This window comes from Aquarana catesbeiana, linkage group LG05 (assembly GCF_042186555.1).
Source record: "Aquarana catesbeiana isolate 2022-GZ linkage group LG05, ASM4218655v1, whole genome shotgun sequence".
NCBI lineage: Eukaryota > Metazoa > Chordata > Amphibia > Anura > Ranidae > Aquarana > Aquarana catesbeiana.
Genome location: NC_133328.1, coordinates 80686252 through 80709740, shown reverse-complemented (window position 1 = coordinate 80709740; position 23489 = coordinate 80686252). Strand labels below are relative to the sequence as shown.

Here is a 23489-nt window from a genome sequence, read left to right as displayed (position 1 = left end):
AGGTTAGGCTTTTTACATAAAATTAAATGCAGTGTGTAGTAAAGGTGGTAATATTTAACCTGAAAAAATTGGTTGATGTAACAACAACTTTTGGGCCCTATTGGGGTGTGTTAATGAGCACTTTTAGTACTTATTTCTGCGTATAGATCATCCTCATATCAAAAATTATTTGACAAGAAACTAATCATTGATGTTATCACCGCTGGGGCTCATCTGCTGTTTTGGGAAATTATTCCCCTTAAAGTAATTCTAAATCTACTGGCAGCCACATTTTAAGACTAATCTATCTAACCCTGTAAAGCAAATATCGCTATACGTACCTTTTCTGCAGCTGATTCGGTCCAGTCTCCAATGGAGGAAGCTGTGTGGAAGAGAGAGCCGACAACAGCTAGGAAATGCCTGGGAAGTGACGTCACCCATAGAGTTGCTATGGGACTTCCATTGTCGGCTGCCTCAACTGCACTCGCCTACACAGAGAAGCCACCGCTGACAGCTCAGCGTGGGACCAGGCCGGATTGGCTGCAGAAAAGGTATGTAAAGGGATTTTTGCTTTACAGGGTTAGATTAGTCTTAGAATGTGGATGCGAGTAGGTTTAGAGTTAGTTTTAGGCTGAACTACTTTAACAATGTATTTTACAGCTTCCAAAATGGTGCAAGATTCCAGGCATAGACAACCCTTGCTCAAGCACTCCTAAGGACTTATGACTGGGCAAATAGTTACTTTTTTTATTGCTAAAAGGGAAGCCTGCCTTTGCCATATGACCACCACATTCGTCCTTGGCCAAGTCAGGGAGTAGAATGCAACAGATCCTGGTGCCTTATGAGTCATGCAAGGATTGGCATATGTCTGCCTTTCCATTGATCTTGGATAGACATCTGCCTCTTCAATGTTAACTCTGACCCATTGCAGCCAAGCGTAATTATCCCTTAATTTATTTGACTTTAGCTGCTTGAAATCTGGTTCTATGGTTAGTAATAGTTAATCACATTTAACTGGATTTATTAAATGTGATGATCTACGACTACTTATACCATGATCCAGATAAATGTAAACCTTCATAAACATGTTGGTTCTATGGGCCTCTGCAGTCTGGACCACTTTTTAGAAAACTCCTGTCTGACGCCATAGTCATAATTTTAGTTCTTAAAGTGAACCTGTAACTACAGTAAGTAAGCTACAGCCGGTAAAAGAAGAGGCTATATACTTACCTTTCTGGTAGCCTTTGAGTTGAAACACATTGTTGATGGTCAATCGTAGGAGACATCCAACATTTCGAGATGTGTTGAATGCAAGCTCCACACTGCACCCAGTGTTTTTTCTTGCTGGTTCTTACATCCTGGAGTTATGTATAAGCCAGCGGGAGAACCCACAAATCTGGTATTTGCCACACCTGAAAGTGTTGCATGTCTGCAGCAGCTGGGGATCGCCAACATAACAGTTTCAACACAAAGGCTGCCAGAAAAGGTAATTGCATAGAATCTTGTTTTTCAAGCTGGGGTTATTTTACTTTTGATCCTTGTATTGACAAGGTCTCTTTAAGAAATTCATAGGTTGAAATAGGGCCTGATTTTATAAGGGGGTAAAAAGAAAGCGGCCCCCCTTTATACAAAAGATTGTATAAAACAATATAAAAGATATATAAAATGTATAATTAAAAACTTGTTTTATGTTATTAAATGTATCTTGGGAAGTAATATTTTGCTGGACATCATCTGTAAAACTCTGGACTGGTATATTGTATAATTTTTCAAAAATGAATTTTGGCGGCTCAAGCAAACAACACATAGAGCACTATGTCTGCGTTTGTGTGGGCATATGTGACCTCAGAATGCCATTGTCATGCATTTAAAAATGTGTGACTGTCACTGAGAATGTAAACCAACTTTGTGTATAAGCTCCGGGCCCCCCCAAGGTTTAAATCTGGCTCTGTGTTTAAATGTAGATATAAATTTGGTTATTTTTCTGCAAATAGAATGGGGCTTAGGCAGGCCATACATGGTCTGAATCTCGGCTGTTTCCTGCTGAACTGGCCCAGATTCAAACCGTGTATGGACAGGCTGAATGTAGCAAGTTGATCGATCAATCAACTTGGGTACAACCAGCATGCCAGGTTTTACTTGTGATTATCGCTAGCGGTTGCTATAGCCACTAGCAATTATCACTGTCTTTTCCTGCCAATGGGAGAAGATAATGGCCCGATAAGAGGGATTCCCTCATCAACACTGTGTGAATGGGGGGAATCAAGCTAATTTCTTTCCTGCAACCAAATAAATTTGCTCCGTGTATGGCCGACCTTTGGAAAACTAGACTAAAAGACTGATCTCTGAATCTGAACCCTGTAGCAATCAATTCCACTTTTCACCCTTTTTTTTTTTTTTTTATGAGGCCCTATTCACAGCACAATTTTTACGCATTCTATGTACTGATCATTGTGCAGGAACTTTTGTTCCTTATCAGTAAATTGTTCAGTAAATTGTTACGACCTTGTGAATGAGGCCATATAGCGAATAGTAAAGAAAATACAAGCCTTTACCTGAATAAATGTTATAGGCAAAGCCTCCATTTTCATGTCCTCAAGATGTCACAGGTAACCCAATTTATCTCACTTTGAATTGCAGTAGCGTCTTAGTGGATTGAGACTGCATTTAAATTGGCCGTTTATTTATCTTTCACTTAATTTATGAGCTTAATAAAGATTATCACAGGACGATGTTAGGAAAAACTGAATTTCCAAAATTTCCCTGTGAATTCTCTATATAGTGTAATGGTGGACATATCAGAGCTCCTGAGACCATCAGCTCCTATTCTAGATCTGTTAAGTAGCACTGCTTAAAGCAGAGTTTCACCCATTTCTGTGTTTTATTAAAAGTCAGCAGCTACAAAAAGTGTAGCTGCTGACTTTTAATAAACACATACTCACCTGTCCCACGATCCAGCAATGTGGATGCCTGAAGCCTCGGTTCTCTCCCGCGCCTCTCCCCGGCGCCGACATCACTAGTGTGGGCACTCGGCTGTGACAGCTTGCGGCTTCACAGCCAGCTGCACACTGTGCATGCGCAACCTAAATGGCCAGGCAATCTTCTGGGGCCTGTGAGGTGTCCCAGAAGATGCCTCGCGGAAGCTCCACCGAAGCCTAACGGAAGCACCAAGCAAAAGCAAGGCGTAAACAGGACTGTAAGCTAACCATTTTATTTAGTGACAGGAGCTTTGACTGGCATTCAGAGAGCTTTAACAAAGCGTGTCCGAAGCCTTGTTTTGAAGTAAGTATAAACTAGCCCTAAGAGTGATTTGGTTATTGCATGGGGATCATAATATCAAAATTGTAGGCAATTATTTAAGGGCTCATTGACACTTGCTTTGGCTTCAACGCACTTTAACGGATAGTTTACACTTGCTTCAAAACAAGGCTTCGGACAGGCTTTCTTAAAGCTCTCTGAACACTAGTCAAAGCTCCTGTCACTAAATAAAATGGTTAGCTTACTGTCCTGTTTACACCTTGCTTTTGCTTTGCTTTACTTAAGCTTCGCTTCAAAAATTATACCTCATGTAGCTTTAGTGGTGCGTCTTCAAAGCCTTCATAGACATCTACGGCAAAGCTCACTTGAAGCACCACAAAGCCCCACCGAAGCCTCATCAAAGCACCAAGCAAAAGCAAGGTGTAAACAGGACTGTAAGCTAACCATTTTTTTTAGTGACAGGAGCTTTGAGTGGTGTTGAGAGAGCTTTAACAAAACGTGTCCGAAGCCATGTTTTTGAAGCAAGTGTAAATTAGCCCTTATGATGAACACCCAGATACAGGATTACTGTTGCCTGCAGTCTGTTTCTTACAGGAAAGTGAAGGTGAAGCACAATTTTGTATGCGTACAACACTGAGGGCTGTGTTTAAATGATTTATTCTCACAAAAGTATTGGACAATGAATTGCATTTAAACGATCAGTCTTTTTCTGTAGAGCATGGTTACATATAATATGAAAGGTTTCTACTTTTGCTTGTAAACGAAGCTTCGTGGGGTAGGGTGGGGTGGGGACTCGTCCCTTTTTTGTTTAAAAAAAAATTATATACATACATTTTTCTAGGCATGTTTTCAGGTTTATATCAGTCAATATCATCCCCTTGGATACATAGCTACAAGATGTACAAATAGATTGTATAATTATCTGCATGGCATAACTCCATTCTGTTTCTTGTTCAAGACATACTTTCCTTTTAAGATTTATTCTTGGGGGTCTCTGCTTTTAAAGGTCAAATATAGAAATGCTAAATATTTGTTCTCTTGGTCTTGCTGTAGCGCTTACATTATTTCTCAGACAAGGCACATCGTCGCATCTCCAGAGGGCGGAGCTGGGAATTATGGGGTGGAGACTCCTGGGTAACTTCTGTGTGCCAGTGTGCATGTGTGGGTGTGGACCTGAATGAGCATTCTCGGAGCCATTCGTTTTTTTACCCTGTCCTTTAAATGTTGCTAAATTCCTGCTTGGTAGAACCTAATTCCAACTAAATTGCTCAGTACCTGTGTTACCTGAGATTGCTTTTTTAGAGATATCATATCTATCAACTGACCCTTTCTACCAGCAATTTGGGCAGTCTTATGACTGTGCCGAGTGTGCAATATGTTCATCTCAATTTGCGGGAAGGTAATTGACATGTTGAGAAGGAACCAATAACCGCATATGTCTGTATGTTTTATATCTATTCTAGACGACGTTTTGGTGCTCTATCAAGGAGATATCTTGAGCTAGTTACGTAGAATATCACAATTGTGTATTCACAACTAGCATTCTTTCTCAGTGGCTTAGGATTGAGGAGCATTGGCAGCCATTGAAAAGCTAATTATTGGTCTTTTCTGCTTGCCAACTGTTAGTTGTCCTATGGTGGAAATTATCGGTGGACGCCAACAGCAGCAGACTTCTAGACATGAGCTGGGGTTACACCTTTGGATAGAAATCCTTAGAAAAAACACGCTTCTCATTTAAACTAATGTTAATCATTTTTTCAATGTTCTGTTAAAGTAAGCACAGATGAGTCGGTCTTGGGATGCGTTTTAAATGACGCTCTTCCATCTTCTACTGTTAAATTGCCTGATTTTCCCGTAGCTCTTGCCACTGCCTTCCAGTCTATACTTTCTTCTCTCTCCATTGGTTTCATAGACCTCTTTGCTGATATGCATAGCACCTAGGGAGGCAGCAATCGCCTGCTGCTTGGTCAGAACTTTAAAACAGAAGATGGGAGAGCACAGACAGACAGTGCTTATGATTTGTATTGTCTGGTGTCCTATAATACAGAATGCCTGTCAAGCCAAATCGTATTAATTCACTTATCTTCCGCCAACCATGGATGTTTATATAATACTTAAATGTAAAATGTATCCCCATAATTTTCAGGCTTCCTGAGTAATAGCTTCTTGGCTCTTTGTTTTAGCAAGGATTATACTAGGTCTAATGGAAAAAGTAGGCTAAAATCTGGACGAGTTCCAACTAATAAACATTTCAAACCTTCCAGTTGAGTTGCAGTATGTTTGTTTTTTTTTATTTCAATTTTTTTGTTCTGTGAACTCTTTTCCATCATTGTACAAAACAGCAGTGTAAAATCATTTCATGAGGATATACAGTATGTAGCTTCAGGTGTCAAGGATCAAGTCCTTTTCTTTCAAAATCTTTAATAAGAAAAAAACAGTATTTTAATCTCACTATGCAGAAAGCTTATAATTAATTTTAGGTGGGCACAGATGGGTTGATTCATCCATCAATTTAATATTTATTTTCCATAGACTCCAGTATTGATATATACTAGTAGTAAATGAAGGGATCAGTTCACTAATGCTTGTTTCCTGCAGCTGGATCTCCCTGGCCTTTTTTCTAGGGTGGTGCCTTTTTAATTGTTTTATTAGTTTAGTATTATTACTCCTATCATGGTGTTCCTTGTGAACAAATTTATATATGGCATACCTCAGGGCTCAAAGCTAATAGCCAGGCCTCAAGGGTTACTCCAGCAGGGTTACTACCACCAGATGCCCCACCCAACCCCTACACTGCCCCCCCCTAATTCCGCCCCTAAACACGCCCTCATAAATTATCTCATGAAATGACACTTAAATGTTTTATGCAGAATTAAGTTCTAAAAATAAATATTAACAACAACTTTATCTGTGCCCAACAATGCTGCTTTAACTGTGTCCACCAGCGCAGCCTCCCCGTGTCCACCAGCGCAGCCTCCCCGTGTCCACCATGCTGGGGAAGAGAGGAGAGGAAGATGATTGCCGGCCGGACGATCAGAGCGCCGAGGGACATCACTGGAACAGCTCTCATTTCAATAGCAGTTGTGTTCCCGCCGCTCGGCGTCACATACTGCCCCGCCCCCTGACTGGGGAACTTTGATACACGTCACTCATCCCGGGTGATCTGTCTATCAAGGTCCCGGGACCAGGGGGCAGGACTGTGTGTGACAGCAACGGCGGAGAACACTCTACTATTGAAATGAAAGCCGCTAATGATGTTCCTCTCAATCTGATGATCCAGCCATCTGCTCTCCTCTCTTCCCCTCCGAGCGCTCTGAGAAGGACTCCCATACAACCCACCTGCCGGTGGTGCTCCCCCCTCACTCCCAGGCAGCCCACGCTCGCCAGACCTCAAAATCCACTTACAAAATGCACGCAGGCGAGTGGATTTTTTTAAGGGCTGGAATACCTGATCTAAACTGACCTCTTAAGTTTTGACCCTTCCTCTCCTGATTTAAATGCTGCTGTATAAGGATTTGCAAAATGCTGCTTGCACATCATGTTCAAGTACTTGCACTAGTGGCATTTAAAAAAAAATAATTCTGCCTAGAATTCAGATTTAAAGTAATCCTGTCAACACAGGCCCACTTTTATAAAACCATATACTTGCTAAAACAAGAAGGGAATGTGCTTACCTTTTATGGTGGCCCTTGTGCTCAAATGCCACCACTGCACTGCTCCCCTGCCCTTATTGCGGTTGGAATGGGTCAAATGCCTGTTACCCCCTCTGCTCACTGTGGTTCCTCCTGTTGGCTCACATGTCCTGTAGTGATGAGGGGGCAAGAGGCATTGTGTGCAGCAAGGAGCAGGAATTCCACACACCCAGAATTGCGGAATATGTACCGCTGCCAGGGAGCAGTGAAAGGTAAGTTTATTTTTCTTCTTTAAGTATGCTATTGTAGAGAAGTGACCCTGTGCTGACAAGGTCATTTTAAAGCAGAACTGTAGGAGTCAGACGCATGTAAAATAGAGATGAAAAATGTTCCCAGTTTGTAATGCACTGGTTCCTCATATATTCTCACCTCCATCTTACCCTCAAACTTCTTTCATATTTTCATGTTCACCCATATTTCCCGCAATGGCAGTGCCATCCTAGCTTTCTCCATCTTCTGCTTCCTGGTTCACTGTCTGTCCCAATTATGATGCTAGTATTGCAGTCTTGTGTATGCACAGGCAGAAACCTAATTGGTAGTTGCAGACAAGATAAGTACTTGCTGGAGAAAGTGACAAACATAGTCATCCCTGAATTAAGTTTTGAATTCATGCAGAGGAAGAAGACTAGTAAAATAATCGTACAATAGAAAGAAGCAGCTGAGGTGGTTGAAAAAAGGCTTGATAAGTACGGTAAGTTTTAGGACACTGCTCCATGTATCACAGATCTGGTTTAGGCCTACAGTTCCACTTTAGGGGAACCAGACACCCAAACAGAGCAGGGGAAAAGAAGACAAGTCTCAGATGTGCTTAAGACAGGAGATTCCAAACAGTAAATGGTTGAAATCGAGGCATGGAAATTAATTTGATTAACTTGTCAGGCTTGGCTCAACTTGGCCCAGTAGTTATGGCTGGCTGGATTTTGAATTAAGTTGCCTTTTGAACATTTGTGCAGCACAGAATGGTTTCTGCTCAGTCTGCAGTGGCTTGGTTAAAGAGGAACAAATACAGAAAGTAACAATGTGCGCGCAAACCTTTCATCTCTGAAGTTGTCGTACATACAAGGCCACATCAACTGCTAGACATTATGCTGATTGATACGACAGGATCTTTCTTCACTAGGAACTCCAGTTTGTACCATAGCCAGTCAGCTTCTGACTGGCCATACTTTTCTCCCTGAGTTCAGAGTGCTAGCGATCTTCAATATGGGGCATTGCCTAGTGGCACACAACCTTTCTCCTTAAAATGTCCCTGTCCACTTAGTACGCACGCGTTGCAGCCCCATTTATTTCCATTAGTGAGCCATATTTCAGCCAATATTTTTCAATGACGGGGGCAGGGCTTACTGTCCAAAAACCTGCTTACTGTCCTAAATTCACACCATAGCTGCTGACCTAGGCTTTTAACCATGTGACCTGGCTGTCATGATGATCAAATTTGTTACATAAATGTTAGTCACTTACCTTCAACTAGTCTGTAAGCCAAGAGTTTGGCCATTACTGGCTGTGTGCTGGATGTGTTGCACATCTGTGATGTAGAAGTATCAAAGCCAGAGACAGCTAAGAGATCAAGTCAAATTACATGAGAGGTCTTCAAAAAGTTTCCGCACTATTTTATATTTAGCAGAGTTAAAAAAAGAAAAAAGTGCGGAAACTTTTTGAACACTCGTATTTTAGAAGTGTGCAAATGACCTCAGGAGGAAGCCTAAAAAAAAAAATTGCCACAGTATCCATAAGTGTTTTAGAGGACAAGCAGAGAAACCTATTAGGTATACCAGAGAAAAGGGCACAATAAGGACAAATGAGATTTATTAGTAAAAAAAAAATCCTAAGGTTGAGTTAAAGTGGTGTTCCGCCTGAAATTATACTTTCTTTCTCGAACATCACGGGACACAGAGCCACAGTAATTACTGATGGGTTATATAGGTATCACTGGTGATTGGACACTGACACACCCTATCAGGAAGTTCAACCCCCTATATAATCCCTCCCCCTTGCAGGGATACCTCAGTTTTTACGCCAGTGTCTTAGGTGATGGACGTGTAAAGATGTCCTGTGCTGAGCTTCAAAGGGAAGATCCTATACTGGGGCAAGTTAGGCGAACCGGATCCATTCAAAGTGTCTTTTCATGGCCGAATTGAATGGTACCCGGGCCTCGTGTCCGAAGAAACGAGGTTTTACCCGTAATGCTTCTCTTTTTAGAGAGCTGGACCCCGCAGATCAGAAAATGGCTTTAAACTTCCTCATTTCTGGCGAGGAACTTTACGGTCCCAGAACTGTTGGATCCCCCTACTGATGGGGGCCCCAGTCTCTGACGGTTTTTTCAAACGGAGCCCACCGTGAGAGGTGAAGATTGGGTCTGTGTAAACAGCACCCTGCGGCTGGATAAGGTAAGAGGAGATTCCACAGAATTTTTGAGTTCTAGTGGCTTTTCTCCTTTAAGGTAAATGCATGCTATGCCTATTGTGACCACCGGGGGCTGCCTAGAGCACAAACCTACACATGCTGACTGACTGTCTCAGGTGTTCAGTGCTGATTATGTCCCAGCATCTCAAAGCAGGCTGCAAGCAGGTAAGGTGGAAAGGGGGATTTCTCATGTTTGAATGTTCCCCCCAGGCTAGAGAGGGGCCACAGGGGTCTAGAAAGTGGTTATACCACCGGGGCTCTGCGGCCTAATGGCCACCATCTCTGAAGATAGCCGTTCAGGCAGATCTTGTTACCAGTCTCCCTCCCCCCCCCCCCCCCCCCCCCCCATCCCCAGCCTTTTCTCCAGAAGCATGACAGGAGAGTCGGCAGTGCGGGAAGCGCTTTTTTTTTTTCAAAACTCGAGGGGGGGGGCGGTAGAGGAGGGGGCGGGATGTCAGCACAGAGTGTTTAGACTCCCACTCAGGCCAGCTGCAGGCTATTAAAGGCACTCTGTACAGGTGCACTCAGCCTTCTGAGAGACACAGAGCTGACGGTCGCATGTAAGGTGGGACACAGGCATTCTCCTAGGCAGCATTTACTGAAGTAACACCAGACTGAGCACTGGGTAGCAAGGCTTTTAGCCAGACTACATCGCTCAGCGGGCAGTGTTCATTTGTATACCTCACACCTTGTTGCTTTGCACTATGGGTAGAAGAGGTTCAAGCACCCCAGGAACCAGAGACACTAGGGGATCTCGTTCAGGTTCTGAGGGCCCCCTGTCGGCAGCATCCTCCCCCCCTAAAGATGGGCCAGGGACGGCTAGCCAGGGAGAGCCATCGGGGTCAGGGGCTACACCTGCTTCTGGCACTTTAGCCCCTGTATATATTACACAAGAGGTTTTTTCCTCAACCATTAATGGTCTAGAGGAAAGATTAATGGCCGTGATTATGTCTTCACTCAGTGGAAGAAAACGCACTAGGCTTTCCTCTGTTCCCCAAGACCCTCAGACAGAGGAGCGCTGGGATAAAGGAGATGAATCCCTTTCAGAGGATCGGGATGGGATGGATGATTCCTCTTCGGAGGATTCAGGTGGAGAGGGACCCTCTGCGACTTCCCAAGAGGAGAAAGTCTTAGTGCAGATCCTCACTGGATTGGTCCGCTCCACATTTAAGTTGCCCATACCTGAAACTGCTAAAGAATCCTCTTCTGCTTTGGGGTCACTGAAACCTTTCCAAGCAGCACATGCTTTTCCTGTTCATACTTTACTTGAAAAGCTTATTTATTCTGAGTGGGATCACCCAGACAAACGTTTTTTTCCGCCGAGAAAGTTTTCAACACTTTATCCGATGGAAGAAAAGTTTATTAAAATGTGGGGAATACCGGCTATTGATGCCGCCATTTCCTCCGTAAATAATAGCCTGACTTGTCCTGTAGACAATGCTCAGATGCTCAGGGATCCTGTAGATAAAAGGATGGAATCCCTATTGAAGGATGTTTTCTCCTTAGCAGGATCAGTGGCCCAACCTGCAGTAGCAGAGATTGGAGTCTGTCAATACTTAAGAGACCATGTTAAGCAGGTCATCAAAGTATTACCTGAACAGCAGGCCCAGGGGTTTGCTAACCTTCCAGCGGCCTTATGCTTTGTGGTTGACGCCATTAGAGATTCTATCGTGCAAACCTCCCGTCTTTCACTGGGGTTGGTGCATATACGTAGAATCCTATGGTTGAAAAATTGGTCAGCCGAAGCACCATGTAAGAAGCTACTGGCTGGGTTTCCATTTCGTGGTGCAAGGTTGTTTGGAGAGGACTTGGATAACTATATCAAGAGAATCTCTTGTGGGAAAAGCACTCTCTTACCTGTCAAGAAGAAGCGTAAGCGTCCCTCTTTCAAACTGACTCTTTCCCCAGCGCCGGGGGCTTCAGCCTCCAGGCAGTCTCGACGACCGCCTCCATCGGGGTCCAGAGACAAGAGTCAACCCCAGGGACAAAAGAAGTCCTGGGGAAAGAAGCCTACTAGGCAAAACACTAAGACCTCTGCATGAGGGGGCGCCCCCGCTCACTCGAGTGGGGGGAAGACTGCGACAGTTCTCAGAGCTCTGGCACGAGGACTTCCAGGACAGATGGGTAGTCTCCACGGTAACCTTAGGGTACAAGCTGGAGTTTCAGGAATTCCCTTCTCCTCGGTTCCTCAGATCAAATGTTCCCAGAGACCCAGAGAAGAAGCAGTCGCTCCTTCTAGCGTTAGAGCGACTTTTGTCGCAGGAGGTCATTATGATAGTTCCCGCAAAGGACCAGGGATTGGGCTTCTATTCCAACCTTTTTACGGTCCAAAAGCCAATTGGGGATGTCAGGCCCATTTTGGACTTAAGGGATCTGAACCGATTCCTAAGGATTCAATCCTTCCGCATGGAATCAATTCGAACAGTAGTTCCCACCCTGCAGGGAGGAGAATTTCTGGCATCAATAGACATCAGAGATGCATATCTGCATGTGCCCATTTTTCCTGCTCATCAGAAGTTTCTGCGCTTCGAGGTAGGAGGGCGCCATTTCCAGTTTGTGGCTCTGCCTTTTGGGATAGCCACTGCACCTCGAGTGTTCACAAAGATCTTGGCTCCTCCTCTGGCCAGATTAAGGGCTCAGGGTATAGCTGTCATAGCATACCTAGACGACCTGCTCTTGATAGACCGGTCGGTAGCCTCTTTGAATGGAAACTTGAGGACCACGGTCAGGTATCTAGAACACCTGGGTTGGATCCTCAACTTAGAAAAGTCTTTCCTAAAACCAGTAAGAAGACTGGAGTATTTAGGTCTGATTATAGATACAAGCCAGGAGAAAATATTTCTACCCCAGGCAAAGATCACTGCTTTGAGAGAGCTGATTCTGACAGTAAGGACCAAGAAGGGTCCCTCAGTCCGCCTTTGTATGAGGCTACTAGGGAAGATGGTGTCTTCATTCGAAGCAGTTCCCTATGCTCCGTTTCACTCAAGAATGCTGCAACACAGTATTCTGTCGACCTGGAACAAGAAGGTTCAGGCATTAGACTTTCCGATGCACCTGTCGCATGCGGTGCGTCAGAGCCTCAATTGGTGGCTCATACCCGAAAACCTGCAGAAGGGGAAATCCTTTCTACCGGTTACTTGGATGGTGGTAACAACAGATGCCAGTCTGTCAGGTTGGGGAGCAGTTCTGGAACAGGCTGCGGTCCAAGGGGTATGGTCCAAGACAGAGAGGACCTTACCCATCAACATTCTGGAGATCTGGGCGATACATCTAGCTCTAAAAGCCTGGACTATCAGGCTACAGGGTTGTCCGGTCAGGATCCAGTCCGACAATGCCACAGCAGTGGCTTATGTCAATCATCAGGGAGGCACCCGGAGCCGAGCTGCTCAAAAAGAGGTGAACCAGATCTTAGTCTGGGCAGAGATGCATGTGCCATGCATATCGGCAGTTTTCATCCCGGGAATAGAGAATTGGCAGGCGGACTATCTAAGTCGCCAGCAGTTACTTCCAGGGGAATGGTCTCTGCATCCCGATGTCTTTTGGGCCATATGCCAAAGATGGGGGGTTCCAGATGTAGATCTCTTTGCATCCCGATTCAACAAAAAGATAGACAGATTTGTGGCAAGGACAAAAGATCCTCTTGCATGCGGGACAGATGCGTTGGTGATTCCGTGGCATCGGTTCTCACTGATTTACGCATTCCCGCCTATTCTGCTACTACCACGACTCCTTCGCAGGATCAGGCAGGAAAGGAAGTCGGTACTTCTGGTGGCCCCCGCTTGGCCCAGAAGGACTTGGTATGCAGAAATAGTAAGGATGACGGTGGGTTCCCCGTGGACCCTACCGGTACGCCCAGACCTGTTATCTCAGGGTCCAGTGTTCCATCCTGCCTTACAAACGCTAAATTTGACGGTTTGGCTATTGAGACCCACGTTCTGAAGAGTCGTGGGCTCTCAGGTCCTGTCATATCTACCTTGATTAATGCAAGGAAGCCAGCTTCCAGGATGATTTATCATAGAGTCTGGAAGGCTTATATAACCTGGTGTGAATCCAGAGGTTGGCATCCCAGGAAATATGTCATAGGTAGAATCCTTGATTTTCTACAGATGGGATTAGAGATGAAGCTGGCCTTGAGTACCATCAAGGGCCAGGTTTCTGCTTTATCAGTATTATTTCAGCGGCCACTTGCTTCGCATTCTTTGGTCCGAAACTTTATGCAGGGGGTGATGCGTCTTAATCCTCCGGTTAAAGCGCCCCTAAACCCCTGGGACTTGAATTTGGTCCTGGCTGTGTTACAGAAACAGCCTTTTGAACCAATAAGTCAGATTCCTTTGGTCTTGTTGACAAGGAAATTAATTTTTCTGGTGGCCATCTTTTCTGCTAGAAGAGTATCAGAATTAGCAGCTCTTTCCTGTAAGGAGCCTTATTTGATTATACACAAGGATAGAGTGGTACTACGCCCTCATCCTAGTTTTTTACCGAAGGTGGTTTCTGATTTTCATTTAAACCAAGACATTGTTCTACCTTCCTTTTTTCCAGATCCCTGTTCTCCGGAAGAGAGATCTCTACATTCGTTGGATGTAGTAAGAGCAGTTAAGGCCTATCTAGGAGCAACTACTCAGATCCGCAAGACGGATGTTTTGTTTGTGCTGCCAGAGGGTCCCAATAGAGGACAGGCAGCGTCAAAAGCTACCATTTCTAAATGGATTCGACAGTTGATCATTCAAGCTTACGGTTTGAAACAGAAGATTCCTCCGTTTCAGATCAGGGCACATTCCACAAGGGCTATTGGTGCTTCTTGGGCAGTGCATCACCGGGCCTCTATGGCTCAAATCTGCAAGGCCGCAACCTGGTCTTCAGTTCATACATTCACCAGATTCTATCAGGTGGATGTGAGAAGGCATGAGGATATCGCCTTTGGGCGTAGTGTGCTGCAGGCAGCGGTACAGGGTCCTCAGGTCTGAATGCACCCTACTTGGTCGTGGTTCCCCCCCCTCAGGTAGCATTGCTCTGGGACATCCCATCAGTAATTACTGTGGCTCTGTGTCCCGTGATGTTCGAGAAAGAAAATGGGATTTTTTAAAACAGCTTACCTGTAAATTCCTTTTCTTTCGAAGGACATCACGGGACACAGAGGTCCCGCCCCTCTTCTAATACACTATATTGCTTGGCTACAAAACTGAGGTATCCCTGCAAGGGGGAGGGATTATATAGGGGGTTGAACTTCCTGATAGGGTGTGCCAGTGTCCAATCACCAGTGATACCTATATAACCCATCAGTAATTACTGTGGCTCTGTGTCCTGTGATGTCCTTCGAAAGAAAAGGATTTTACAGGTAAGCTGTTTTAAAAAATCCTATTTTTTAAATAAAAATACCCCTATAATACACAAGCTTAATGTATTCTGGTAAAGTTAGTCTGTAAACTAAGGTCTGTTTTGTTAGTTTATGGTCTGTTTTGTTAGTTTATAGCAGTAGTTTGTTATTTTATAAACTTACAGCAGGCCGTGGCCATCTTAAGTGTGGGCATCTGAAGCCAGACAATTTCTTCCTGGATCTCATCCTTTCAGATCTCGCACATGCTCAGTGCAGCACAAGCAGTGTAATAGGTTTCAGGTCAGGTTTCCATATCAACGGCAGTGTCAGAAGTTGCCGCCCCTTCCCAGATTGCAAACAGGAAATGATGCGATGGGCCACGGCCAGGGAGGAGGAAGTGAAAAATGAATACAGCAGATATACAGTAGGTGCTGAGAAAAAAAATTTTTAAATATCCAATTCGTTTACAGTGCGCAGTTTAGTGAGGGATGCTGAAGAGTTGTAAAAGTGGGTGGAACTCCACTTTAAGTTTTAATTCAATAACCAGTAGAAGCCCCTAAAAACAGCATCATCAGGTGCCATGACATGTTCAGTTGTCATCTTTAATTCTGACCTCTGCAGGATGCTCGGGAGAGGGGTGCTTGCCAGAGTTTGGACTTGGTACTCAGTTGAAAATTGAATATATACCAGGGTTACTGGGTACCTGAAAGCCTCTTTTGGGGGTTGCGTTTATTTTATATTTTTGTGTTCGTGCCAGGTTCATTTTAAATGCAGTTGAAAGATATGATTCCTAACAAAATAGCATTGCTTTTTCCATCTTGTTTCCATTTTTGCAATTTGATTACTAACTGTTAATGCATTGTACGCATTATTTGTAGATTAACTTGTAATGGATTTGTTAACAGCTGTGCTCAGCATTGCATTTGAAACAGGCTGTCCTCTTGTGTTCTTAACTCTCGAGTACAAATTTGTTCCTCGTCTGTAGCATTTGTTATTTTAGTGGTTCTTGTGGCATATAGCTTCCCTTCACTGACTATTTGTGGGGTTGGAGGACCTCTCTGTCATGTTAAAAATAGAGAGCTGCTACCCAAAGCATTTGCACTGAGCAGACATTCCACGGTCATGTACTCCCTCCAGAGACAGACATCTGTTAGCTGCAAATGTCATGAGCATGACGACCTGTTCTGTATATTTAGATTTTACTGTCCCAATCAAGGTCGTCGAAATATTAGTTGTTCTATGCCGTACAAGTGAACCTCCTGCGCAAAAACTCCTAATTTTATGTTGCTACTTCATGTAGAAGTTTTCATTATTCTTTTCCAGATTTTGATAAACTACCTTAAGAACTCTGCAGATAGTATTTTATATTTTTGTTGACCACAGAACGTTGGGCTGTAATTGTTGAAAACCTATCATGCTTTCCATGTTTTCTAATTGCTAGAGCCCTTGTATAGAAGTAGTAATTTTGTTCTTGTGTAAAGGAACTACTCCTCCTCCGAATGCTAAAGCTAATAGGTGCAAATAAAGTTTAATGGCTGGCCTATCACTTGATATGGTTTACTGAAGGAGCTGGGCACATAAAACTGCTACAGCAAAGCTGTGCTTTGGGGAATACAGAGGCCACCATTTGGAAAATGCTAGTTGCTTTGTGTCATGCCGACCCTCTGTCTTTAATAGTTTGTCACTGTCATGGAACATGTATGCGCCAGTGCTGACGGACGACTTTCTGTGTTCACAATGCAGCAGGGCAGCCACTCAGCACAGGACCCTGAAGCTAGTGTAGATGACTGGAGTAGTGGCGTCTACCTCAGTGATTTCCATCTTCCAGCTGCATCAGCCAGGTATGATATGTACAGTGGGTAAAATAAGTATTGAACACGTCACCATTTTTCTAGGTAAATACTTTTCTAAAGGTGCTACTGACATGAAATTTTGACCACATGTTGGTAACAACCCATGCAATCCATACATACCAAAAACTGAAATCAAAACAAATAAGTTCTGAAATTAGGTTATGTATAATAAAATGGAATGAAACCGGGAAAAAGTAATGAACACGTGAAGAAAGGGATGTGCAAAAAGGCATGGAAAGTCAAGACACCAGCTGAAATCTATCAGTAATTAGAAAGCAATCCTGCCCCTTGTCAGTGCAAATTAATATCAGTTGGTTTAGTCTCAACTGATGGCCTATAAAAAAGGTGTCTTATTACCAAGGTGTCACACAAAAAACCTCTCATGATTGGTAAAAGCAAAGCGCTCTCTCAAGACCTTTGCAACCTTATTGTTCCAAAACATACTGAAGGCATTGGTTACAGAAGTATTTCTAAACTTCTAAATGTTCCAGTGAGCACTGTTGGGGCCATAATCCGGAAGTGGAAGAAACATCATTTCATAATGCAGTCACGGCCAGGTGCTTCTCACAAGAATTCTGACAGAGGAGTGAAAAGAATTCTCAGAAGAGTTCTCCAAAAGCCAAGGACCACTTGTTGGAGAGCTTTAGAAAGACCTGGAATTAGCAGGTACAATTGTTTCAAAGAAAACAATAAGTAATGCACTCAACCGCCATGGCCTGTACACATGTGCACCACACAAGACTCTATTGCTGAAGAAAAAGCATGTTGAAGCTTGTTTAAAGTTTGCTGCACAGACAAGCCTGTGAAATACTGGGAGAATATAGTCTGGTCAGATAGACCAAAATTGAACCCTTTGGATGCCATAATACACACCATGTTTTGAAGTCAAATGGCACTGCACATCACCCCAAAAACACCCCCATACCAACAGTGAAGTTTGGCGGGGGGGAACATCATGGTGTGAGGTTGTTTTTCAGCAGACGGTACTGGTAAACTTAATATGATTGAAGGAAGGATGAATGGAAGTATGTACCAAGACATTCTTGATAAAAATCTGCTGCCATCTACCTGGATGATGAAGATGAAACAAGGGTAAACTGTTCAGCAAGACAATGATCCCAAACACAAAGCCAAGGAAACTCTCAATTGGTTTTCAAAGAAAATAAAGCTGCTAGAATGGCCCAGCCAATCACCTGACTTAAATCCAATAGAAAATCTATGGAAAAAACTAAAGATCAGAGTTCATAGAAGAGGCCCACGGGACCTTCAAAATTTGAAGACTGTGTGGAAGAATTGGCCAAAATCACACCTGAGCAATGCATGTGACTAGTTTCTCCATACAGGAGCCTGCGACTTAAAGCTCATTACCAACAAAGGATTTTGTACGAAGTATTAAATAAATTTCAGTTGGTGTGTTCAATACTTTTTACTGGTTTCTTTGTGTGTATGGATTACCTAGAAAAATGGTGACATGTTCAATACTTATTTTACCCGCTATGCATAGTTACATTGGTCTCAACTGGACCAATGTTTAACATATCGATGCCTGCAATTCTTCTTTAAAAAAAGACCTATATATTATCGTACTATCTATTATTTTATCAGATGTTTCAAGATACAATAGGCTCAGTAACAACATTTGTGGATGTTGCAAAGCAGAGTCTTCTCTATGTTTCTCCAGACTTTTATGTTATTTATGGTAATCTGTAGCCTTTGAACTTGACTATACTTGGGTCTGGTTATCTGCACCCAGCATTACTGAGTACAGCTCTCCTAATATTCATGGTTGTGTTAATTCCCCCACAACATCTACAGTCTGTGGTATTTGCTATGCATTCCAGAAATGTTTTAAACCTAGCAACGTTTTTTGTGAATAAGTAGGCGAAAATGCTGTAGAACAATTGTGGAAACTGATATTTCTACCAACAGAAGGTAAAGTCATGCAAAGATCTTACCTTGTGAGTATTGCTAGGTCTCAGCAACGCATGCTCAGCATATACTTTAATTGATATTTCATTTTACAGATGAACTTGTTTTGCATATGTGAATGTAGATTAGCTGTGCAGAGCAGAACTTGTTAAATGACAGCAATAGCTGTGATAACATTAAAGAAGGTTTAGTTACCTGTAGCATATGAAGGCGATCTGATCTCTTAAAAGGTATAACAAACTTACAGTGTGATATAAGGAGTAAATACAAGACAAGTGCTAAAGCTAATATTTTAATGTATCGAGAGGTTTAACATTAACAATTTTTTTTTTTATCGGGAACCTACTATAAAGGTACAGTAATACCTCGGATTGCGAGTAATGCGGTTAACGAGCATTTTGCAAAACAGGCAGGATTCAGGCCTCTGCGGCATGCAGTACGCATTTAGCCAGAGGCGCTGGGGCGCCGGTGACACGGAGTTGCTCGGATGCACTCGGAAACAATCCGTTCCCGAGTGTTTCCGAGCCTTTCCAAAGGTGTCTGAGTATTTCCAAGTCTCTCCAGTGCCGCCCCCCCAACCTCTGGCCACATGCGGTACTGCATACAATAGAAGTCAGTGTGGAACAAATTATCTTCGTTTCCAAAAGGTGTTTTTAGGCTGCTGATCCACAGGTGCATCGCAGTGCACCTGCGGCTTTCCTGCAGGTTACCTTTCTCTGAGCCATAGACTTCAATTATATCCTGCAGGTTTGGTGTACTTTCTGAAAGCCCACTAAAACTCCTGAATGCAGGAGTTTTGATGCACTTTCAGAAAGCGCACCACACCTGAAGGATATAACAGACATCTATGGCAAAGCACAGTTACCCTGCTGGAAAGCCACAGGTGCACTGCACTGCACCCACAGTGTGGGTAAATCACAGCACATCAATGTGAAAGCAGCCTTGGGCCCCATTCACATGATTGATCCAAGTAGGTCTGCCTGTCCCTTTCATTTCTTTTTGAGATTGTGTTTTAACCGTGGGTAAACATCCAATGGGGATTGGTCCCACAGAAAACGATGATCCTGATTGTTTAAAATCTTCACTATGCTATTCAAAATAAAAAAAAAAAAAATTCTGAAGCATTTCATATTATTGTGGCCCATGACCAATTACCAAATCGCTTAAGTGGCTCTCGCTCTTCAAAAGGTTGAGCACCCTTGCCATAGAGTGTACCCATTGACCTTCCATTATTACTTATCTGCCTTCAATTAAATGGATTGATTTCTCCATATTACAGCACATGGGCCTTTCTGCTACTTTGTGAAATGTGTAAATCTGGTTGTAATTAAAGTGGTTGTAAACTCTGTTAGACCCCTTCTACCTAAAGGTAAGCCTATAACAAGGTCTACCTGTAGGTACCGTGAATATCTTGTAAACTTGCACAGCTTAGGCGATATTCAGTATATGCGTTGCTGCCGGCGTCATCAGCGCATGCGCACTGAAGAAACGGCCTGCTGGTGCCGTTTCTTCAGGACTCCTGCGGCTCCCACGTGCATACATCATCGCGGCTCTGGCCAACCACAGCACCGGAGCCGCGAACCCGGAAGTAACTTCGGTGAAAGATGTCGGCCATGTACTTGGGAGTGCCGAGGCCGATTCGGGGCATTGTTCTGAGGTATGTATTTCTTAATGAGCTAGTATGTGATGCATACTAGCTCACTATGCCTTTCTTTGTCTTGCAGGGTTTTTTTCCCCTACGAATTTTACAGCCTTGTTTAAAGCACTTCATTGCTTTGTCATTGTCAACAGAGACCACTTCCAATGGTCAGCAATTAAGATTATAAATAACCTGAGTGTTGAGTGGTACAAAACTTGTGAACATAGCCAATGAACAAAAACTCTTCTCCAATCTGTCTCCAGAGACCAAGTTATTCAACTGGTGGGAGAAAGTGAAGACAGGCTGTCAACAAATTGAATGCTTAAAACAAGTCCTTCCCTACTACTGTACCATTACTTTCTACATACCTCTGTAGCCAATGACATATACCTCTAGAAGTGTTTCGGTGATGGAAATTCGATCTTTGCTATTACCTTAAAAAAAAAAAAAGTGGGTGTGTGTATGTATATGTGTGTGTGTGTGTGTGTGTGTGTGTATATAGATAGATAGATAGATAGATATATATATAGATCTATATATATAGTTTGCGTGTGTGTATATATAGATAGAGATATATATATATAAAATCTCACACGGAAGTGTGGTTTAGTCTGCAGTTTTTGGGGCAGGAAAATTAATGTGTTTTTAAATCTGCTGATGAAGTGGAAAACTAAAATCTCACAATGTTCTTAGGGGTGGAGAACAGAAAAAAAGGCTCACTTTATAACTGAAACTCAGCTTAAAAAGAACAGAAATATCCATGTAGAATGTGCCAAATACAGATACATTAAAGTGGAAGTCCATGCTAAAACTGAAATCCCTGCATCTATAACCACCAACATTCTAACACTATCCTATCTAGCCCTGTAAAGAAAAAAAAATTGGTATACATACCTTTTTTGAAGGGGATCCGACCCGATCTCCAGGGACGGAAGCTCTGCTGAGTAGATGTCCGACAACGGCTGTGAAATGAATGGGGAGTGACATCACCCATAGACTTGCTATGGGGCTTCCATTGTCGGACGCATCCTCTGCACCCGCCCACACGGCAAAGCCGCGACTGACAACTCAGCGTGGGATCAGAGCTTCCACCGCTGGAGATCGGGTTGGATCGCCTGCAGAAAAGGTACGAATACTGATTTTTTCTTTACAGGGCTAGATAGGATAGTGTTAGAGTGTTGGTGGCTATAGATGCAGGGATTTTAATTCTAGCATGGACTTCCACTTTAATTCCCGTTGACCCTTATTTAGTTATTTTTATAGTTTTTAGGCTTTGCTTTATGGATCCTAGTGAAATTCCAGCCTAAAACTCCCATCCCTCTTATAACTCCTATTCTAACTACCCAGTAGAAGGAAGATGCTTATACTTACCTATTTTCAGGGTGCTCTGGTCCGGTTACGTGATCTCCCCAGTGGCTGCGTTCAGGGGAGAGGAGAGAGTTCCCGCATCGGATAGAATGCCTGGGTGGTCATATCATCCATAGGCTTACTATGGTTCATCCGTTGGCAGCACTCATTCCTCTCCTCTGAAGCCGGTCGCTGGGAGTCTGCTACGTGACCAGACCGAAGTGCTCTGAGAATAAGCAAGTAAAAAAAACATCTTCCCTCTACTGGGTACATATTGTAAGTGTTATAAGGAGTTTGGGAGCCATTTTAAGATTCGTTAGTACCTGGAATTCCACTTTAGGTATAATGGCACATAAGCTTAGTGCTGATGTCAATGAGCTGTTATTTTTTTTCTTCACTTTTATGTTGCTTTGCTTCTAGCTTCAGGTTGAGCTTTTTCTGCTCGATTCAAAATTGATGACTGAACTTTGGGTGTGAGTCACACTGTTTGAAGTTTGAGCCTTTATTTTTCAAAAGGTTTGCTATAAATGATGGCCGCATAGCAACTGACCTACTGATATATAATACATTGTGTATGTAAGTTTGAGTCTCTTTCTGAGAAGCAGTAAGTATCGTTTGACAAATTTGATGCTTGAACAGATTTCAGGGCAGCTACATTTATACAGTAATTTTTTGTTATACTTTTTCTTTGTTTTAAAAAATGTATAGTTTCAAACTTTGAGATTTACCCTAGTGCCAAACTCTACTGGTTTGTTTTGCTTCCTAATAAATATCTATTGTATATGGTAAAGTGCTGGTGTGCCGTAGCAAATAATTGTGCATATATCAACATGTGCATCAATTCATATAACATATTCAAAATTCATCAGTATATGGAGATAAAAAACTAGATACGGCACACCAGCACTTTACTGTATACAATAGATATTTATTAGGAAGCGCAGCAAACACCAGTAGAGCTTGGCACAAGGGTAAATTTTACCATTAATGCTGCAGCATCCTAGCAGTGGACAATTATTGTATTTTCTTTTTACCCACATACACATTTTGGTTTTCTTTTTATTCAACATTTTATCTCAATTTGTATTTGTCTTCTGACACCTTGCACGAGTGACACTTATAACACATTAGCTTTTTTGAGATTTCCCTGAAAAATTTTGTTTTGTTTCTCCACCACCTCACGCACGATTATAACAAATTTGTTGGATTTCTATTTTAGTGTTTGATCTACATGATGTACTGTAGAATCCTTTGAAGAAGTGGGTCCTTTGTCAATCATTTTATATTGTAGTGGTGGCAACAATGTAAATGTAAAGTATATTGGTGTAATTTTGCCACTGCAGTCCACTGGACCTTTAGGAAGCCAGCATGACATTTAACCATCAGATGGGAACTTTTCTGCCTTTCCTTCTCCCTCTCTAGAAGGTGTCTTGTCCATTAGAGTCTTCAGGAAACTCGATAAAACACAAGGAGATTGAGGTACAGATTGTGGAAGTCCCAGAAGCCACTGTAATTGGCACATTCAAGTGGTGGAATGGGAAAATTTTGTCAATGGGTTTCTCAGACTTGAGGTCAATAGATATCTGACTCCAAAAATAAAAGATGCACTCATACAAGGGCTATATCAGGGCATGCGTGTGGCTTTTTATATGTGCTTCTCTTGTCCTCTGTGCATTAAGTGCCCATCAAAAAGAAGTGTGTCTTCACCATTAATGAGAAGGGTTCTGAGACTGTAAGTGCCGGTTCACACAGGGGCAGCACGACTTGCAGGTCGCCTCAGCGAGGCGACCTGCAAACGACTTCCGAGGCGACTTGCAAAACGACTTCTGTATAGAAGTCTATGCAAGTCGCCCCAAGTCGCCCCCAAAGTAGTACAGGAACCTTTTTCTAAGTCGGAGCGACTTGCGTCGCTCCTATTAGAACGGTTCCGTAGCACAGAACGGGAGGCGACTTGTCAGGCGACTAGGTCGCCTGACAAGTCGCCCCTATGTGAACCGGCACTAAGTGTTTGATCAACTGTGGCTTCAAAGGAGATTTGTGATCTTATTTAGCCCATTTTTTTAATCGTTGCATGT

General features: G+C 43.0%; 1 protein-coding gene across 5 annotated transcripts in view; it reads left to right on the top strand.

The window, feature by feature from the left end:
- Positions 1-23489, top strand: part of WDR37 (WD repeat domain 37) — a 303743-nt gene that overhangs the window by 186017 nt on the left and 94237 nt on the right. For 3 of the 5 annotated variants that reach the window (XM_073629900.1, XM_073629899.1, XM_073629903.1), the window contains exon 7: positions 4291-4371. The exons of the other annotated variants lie outside the window; for them this stretch is intronic. In XM_073629900.1, coding sequence (XP_073486001.1) covers positions 4291-4371 — 81 coding nt within the window. The remainder of the gene's footprint in view (positions 1-4290; positions 4372-23489) is intronic. 5 annotated transcript variants of the gene reach the window in all.